At 36.1% G+C, this 5,957-nt stretch overlaps 1 protein-coding gene across 1 annotated transcript; it reads left to right on the top strand.

Moving 5' to 3' along the window:
- Positions 1-2,041: 2,041 nt before the first annotated feature.
- LOC144566138 (uncharacterized) lies at positions 2,042-5,718 on the top strand. The gene is made up of 8 exons (XM_078316040.1): positions 2,042-2,153; positions 2,656-3,787; positions 3,878-3,968; positions 4,209-4,366; positions 4,447-4,498; positions 4,623-4,702; positions 4,810-4,903; positions 5,008-5,718. Exons 2-8 carry the CDS (start codon positions 2,753-2,755, stop codon positions 5,475-5,477), a joined length of 1,980 nt encoding a protein of 659 aa, XP_078172166.1. The 5' UTR covers positions 2,042-2,153; positions 2,656-2,752; the 3' UTR covers positions 5,478-5,718.
- The last annotated feature ends 239 nt before the right edge of the window (positions 5,719-5,957 follow it).

Below are 5,957 nucleotides of genomic sequence, written 5' to 3'. Positions count from 1 at the left end.
CACCTAGTATACAATATTAAAAGTTTCGAGTAAATCAATGAAATTTGGCTATCTTAACGAATATTGAAAAAGATTCTCCAGATAATATTTTTTTTTCTTCTAAAATATTCCGGGTATTCCCCTAGGACACTATTTCTATTTTATTCCTAATTTTGTTCCACGTTTTGTCAACACTTGGTGTACTGGATTCAAAGAGTTGGCGTAGTTTATTTGACCGTCAACGTCGAAGTCAAGAAGGTAGACATTTTCACGTATAGAAAACGAGAAAGATTTTGATCTTGATACGTGGCGATTGTCTTTATCTGATCACTGGAAAAGAAGGAGAGATCTTTCGGTGTGCATACACGGTAAAAGCTACACGCTTCCGCCATTAATGGTCGATGAATCGTGGAGAGATGCTAGTGGAGGGGCTAGTTCGTACAACAACAAAAACCTACACTATAGTACATGGAGACGTATACGAAAGATCTGTTGCTTGAACATGGTTCTCGAATACGAGTTTGTAGCACCCCACAGTCAGTGACTCAAAACGGGAATAAAATTGTCTGGACTGAGTTTAATTAGACATTCCTTACCCGTGAGAGGAATACGGAGTGATTATAGTCTAGTGGAAGTAGGGGAGGAAATAAATCTGCTACGATCCTAAGGGATTGTAGGGCCCTACGATTCTAAATCCAACCTTTTATTTTTTTGATTTGTACGAATCTCCATAGAAGTTGTTTTTAATGCACGAATCTCAAAACAAATGAAAGGTTAGATTTAGAATCGTAGGACCCTACAATCTAATTTAGGATCGTAGCAGATTTATTTCCAGGGGTGTAGGCCGTAGAGGAGGTTAGAGTAGAGGATACGTGTCCGGTCGTGAGTAGAGAAAGAACTGTCACGTGGGGACCACATCAGATTACATACTGTTTTCACGCTAGCTGGCTTTGCGGAGGTAAGTAATATGATGAAATATGAACCGTTAGCATGCTTTCAGATGTGCGTTTTTCCGGGTTCTTAAACCGATTAACGGTTGAGATTTATAGGACGCGAACTTATTGCAGTTCCTTTCGAAGTTTTTCCACGTTAATTCAAATCTAGTTGGAGTCGGGACCCTTTTGAAGTAGCTACTTGCAACTATCGCATTTTCAAAGGGTGCGCACGGAATTATTGAATAATATTCAAAATTCAAATTGCTTTACTCAGAAAATATATATTTTATGAATAATCTTAAAGAAGCTTGATACATATTACATATAACATTTGAATTGCAAATTTGCAATTCGTGCATAAAAAATAATAATGATAATGTGTTCGCTTTTCATGTAATATAAACATGAGGAGGGTTCAAATGCCTCCATTTTTTGTGTCTCCATCATGCTTTCATTTTTAAAAACTTTAATAACTCAAAATTTAAATCTTAAAATTCAAAATAAAACCGTTGGATATGAAGTATATCATTTTATCTATGCACATGTAAAAAATTATGGCATTTCAACTTTGTTTTGATTGTCATCTTGAGCTTGTAAAAATGTATACAAATGTAGATAATTTCTAGACATTGATTTTTCAACTTATTGATTCATATAAAAGCAAAATCAAAATGTGATAATTTTTTATAGGCACATAGAGAAAATAATATATATTACATCTAACGGTTTTATTTCGACGTTTAAGTTTTAAACTTTGAATTATTTAAATTTTTAAAAATAGAGATATGATGGAGACACAAAAAATGGAGGCATTTGAACCCTCCTCTGTAAACATAACGTTAGTGCTATATAACGATTGGAGCAATAAACAAATATTTAATGAGTTTGTAAAGGCTAACTAATTGTAGGGATCTATTTAAAATACTCAAACACTGTTACACTAATTAATGATGCAAACTAAACGACAAAAGCAGAGTAACTAATGCTCAAACTACAACCAGGGTCAGGGTACAAAAGCTGTGGCGTTAAAAATAAGCGGTTCAGAGTTGTGGCGTTCGTATTAAATGATAAACCGGATTTATTCAGTAAAAAGGACGCAATTTCTGGATATTAAAAAGGAGGCGCAAATGGTTTATTGAAGAGAGGCAAGTGCATCGGGATTCGCGCATCTCTCTGGAAGAAGGCTGCCTCGTGCGAGCGCTCGGGCGGCGATTCGGCTCCTTTTTCGCTTTTCTGGGAGTACTATTTTTTTATCATTAAGAAGCTCATTTATTGATTGTCTGTTGTTATTAAAAAAATATGGAAAATTGGGGATAAATTGGGGGAGGCGCTTCTGAGAAATTTTCAATTCAATTTTGGCGAATTTCGGGAGTACGATACGAGTGAACGACAGTTGCGAGTGATTCAAGGTAGAATAATTCAGCTCTGGTCTCTGGTTTTGTTTATTTTAATTCCTCTACACTGTTGTTCCTGTTTCATTGGTTTCCTGTTGGAAATATAATTTAGCATTTGCATGACGTCAAGATTGTCTTTTATATCTTATCGTTCCAATTTTATATTTGAATTGTTTATCGAGTTCCTGTTGCGATCATGAGATTCTCTGATTGTTTATTTTATGCCTGACACTATTACGGTTGCTGTTGTGATGTTTCATCATTTATTGTATCTTTATATAAATTTCTCTACCAATTTAATCTAACTTTAAGTAATTCTACTTTTTTTTATTTTATCTTCGTTGCAGTTTCCTGGCTGTGATTGGAACTACTTGTTTTGCTCTCGGTTTTCTGAATGATGATCAGTTTCTGATCTCTGTGCAAATTTTTTCTTCTAAAGTAACTATGCACAGATCAAATTTTGATGGAGAAGATGCCTTCTTTGATGCAACAGATGCCAGTGATAATACCAGTGCAAAAATATCAGTTGATTCTACCCTATATGATGAGTGCGTTGACACATTGAGCAGAAAGACCAAATCAGTTGATTTCATGCATGGTTTTGCTCCATTCGAACTATCCAGCGTCCATGAAAGACGATCCTCGTTCTTCAAACAACTCGGGTTCAGTGAACTCGTGGCCTCTCAAACTCCATCTTGTCATTTTGAACCCAAAGATGACGAGATTTTGGAGATTGAAAGGTTTACTACCATGACAAGAGATACTGTTTCAGAAACACCCTCTTGTTCTACAAACAGTGAAACAGAGAAGGATTGTCGAGGTTGTTTACGGGATATTCACAAAAAAAAGGTGTTAATGGTGCATGACGAGGTCAGGTCAGATGAATTAAGGGCATTTCAGAAAATTCAGGCTCTTAACAGTATATCTGAACCGTTACAGAGAGTGCTTGGCAATGGGTTTACTGATACCAATAAAAATCCTTCAGTTGGTAAAAATAGTATTTTTAAAAGGTGGTGGAGTTTTCCTGTTAGAAGGAAAATGCAAACATATGAGGCACCGGTAATGGATTATCTTCAGGCCAAGGGTCCGAGAAGGACAAATGTCGAGCGTCACAGGAAAAGGTGCATGGATTTTACATCCCTTTTCATGGACCAAGAAATAAGGGCCCATAAAGGCTCAATTGGAGTTGTTAAATTCAGTTCTTCAGGTCGGTATCTCGCTACAGGAGGTGAAGATTGTGCTGTTAAGATTTGGGAGATTAGAGAAGTGGAATCGTCATTTGGGTGTTACAACCGAGGGGTATTTTCAGAATCTAATGATAAACCTAAGGTTATTATGGGAATTGAAATGCTTAAGAAAGGTGCCAGGTCAGGTCTCGCCATTATCCCTAAACGGGTATCTCAGATTGTGGAGCAGCCTTTGCACAAATTTCGAGGGCATACGGCCGGAATATTGGATTTGAGTTGGTCTAAATCTGATGTAAGCCATTTCTCCTATCATCAATTTTTTTAACATTTGGCTATAATTTTACCATTTTTTATGTTTAATTTTGTTTTCCTTTTTTATCAGTGTTTACTGACAGCATCAATGGACAAGACTGTGAGGTTGTGGCAAGTTGGTTCAGATTGTTGTCTTGCTATATTTCAACATGCCAATTATGGTATTTATGTTATTTTATCCTGAATAATATGTTTCTTGCTACTAAATAATGCAAATTTTTCATTCCAGTATATACCTTTTTGCTATTTGTAGGCGTCGTTTGTCCAATACGCTGTTAATACATCAGAACTGTTTTCACATAATTAGAAATTGTATAGAATTATGTCAACTCCAGTCCTTTTTGTACTCCAGGTGCTAAACCTTCTTCATTTTGTATTTTTTTTTTTGGTTCAATTTACAGTGACAAGTGTACAGTTCAACCCGATTAATGAAGGTGAATTCATAAGTGGTTCGATAGATGGCAAAGTCCGTCTCTGGCAAATTTCTGACAGACGTGTTTTTGACTGGGTTGATGCTCGTCACATGGTCACCTCTGTCTGTTACCGACCTGATGCTAAGGTAAATAATTCCAAACAATTTCTGATTCTATCTCTTTTGTGCATTTTTTCTGATTTGCCCCCTGATTTTTAATTATACAGGGTTTCACTGTTGGTTGTTCTAATGGTACTTGTCGGTTCTATGATATTGAAGGTATGCGGATGATTTTGTTTAACGTCTTTTATTTTTTGTGCATGACTATGTTTCTTATCTTTTATATTTTTGAAGTTTTATTTGTATCCTTGCTCATGATATAATTTGCCTTAAATGGGTTCAGATAAAATTAGCGAACATGCTCATGATTTATGCATTTGCTCTAAGAAGAAATCTGCTGGAAAAATGATTACTTCCCTTCAGGTTTTTATTTTATTTCCTGAGTATAATTTTAGTTTGTATCATTTCTTAAAAAAATTTATTATCTGGCAAAATAGCATAGTAAATACTTTTGCTTTCTGTAATTTCAGTTTGCTCCAGGCGATTCCGGCAGGGTTATGATTACTACAGCCGATTCTAGTATTATTATAACTGATGGAAAAAATGTGTTTCAAAAATATAAAGGTGAGGCAAAAATTTTATGCTCCCTGCTTATAATAGAGGCATTTATTTTAATTAGATAATTTTTTGGTCAAAAACTTATTATCTGGCATGACTTGTAATTGCAGGTGTTAGCAAATCTAAAACCCTCTCACCGGCATCATTCACATCGGATGGTCGGTACATCATCTCAGTGCGCGACGATTCGCGTGTCCACATCTGGAATTCTAACCCATTTACTGATATACCCTTGAATATAAAACCCAAGGTTTTCCGATCTTGCGAGACCTTCCTCTGTGAAAATGCATCAATGGCCATTCCCTGGCCAGGTGTCGACCGTGTCAAACCTGATTTACCTGAATCATCAGACCCATCGTCCCCACGGTGTTTCTCTCTTGGAGCACGATTTTTCCCTCTGGGTCCTGCTGTCACTTGGCCAGAGGAGAAACTCCCTCCAAATATTCACTGTAATTTGTTAGAAAAATTGGGTAGTTTTGTAAACCGTGATTCGGGTGCATGGAGGGCCGGTATACTGACAGTGGGCCATGATGGGGTAATTAGGTCCTTCCATAACTATGGATTTCCTGTTAGGTTATGAGGGGATTTTTTTTTTTCTCTCGGGAGTTCGATTGAAATTTCAAAAAGGATCAAAAATTTTGATCACGGATTTTAGGTAACATGCTTCTTATTTATCCCTCTTTTTGTATAACTGGTAGCAGCGAGAGGGGTGTAAATCAAAAGCTGCTTTTGTTAATGTATTAGTAGACTCTGTATAAATTCTTGGAAAAATGAATTTTGGAAAGTTACAAAAAGAAAATAATCTCGCAATATTCGTTGCATTTCAATGTTTTTATGTATCATGTTTTTGTTCTATTTAGCCATTTTTGTAATTTTTATTCTGCTCTGTTTGGAAATGTTCCCCCATTTTTTTGTAGAGCTGTTATGTTTCCACCGTAATTGACAGTACTAATAAAGAGCGAGTCATGATCATACAACCAAGAACTGGTATTAACGGTCTTCTTCAGCGTCCAGATAAAGAGCTGAAAAGGATATACATTTCAGGTGAAGGGATCGTCTA

The sequence above is a fragment of the Carex rostrata genome, chromosome 15, assembly GCF_964058835.1.
Source record: "Carex rostrata chromosome 15, lpCarRost1.2, whole genome shotgun sequence".
Lineage (NCBI taxonomy): Eukaryota > Viridiplantae > Streptophyta > Magnoliopsida > Poales > Cyperaceae > Carex > Carex rostrata.
The sequence above is the reverse complement of the archived record's forward strand: the minus strand, read 5'-3'. Positions and strand labels throughout refer to the sequence as shown.

Excerpts from the sequence above, each read along its gene's own strand:
- LOC144566138 (XM_078316040.1), top strand. The coding sequence starts at position 2,753 with ATGCACAGATCAAATTTTGATGGAGAAGATGCCTTCTTTGATGCAACA. Across the intron at positions 4,499-4,622 it reads TCGGTTCTATGATATTGAAG|ATAAAATTAGCGAACATGCT; the intron begins GTATGCGGATGA and ends AAATGGGTTCAG. Across the intron at positions 4,904-5,007 it reads TGTGTTTCAAAAATATAAAG|GTGTTAGCAAATCTAAAACC; the intron begins GTGAGGCAAAAA and ends TTGTAATTGCAG.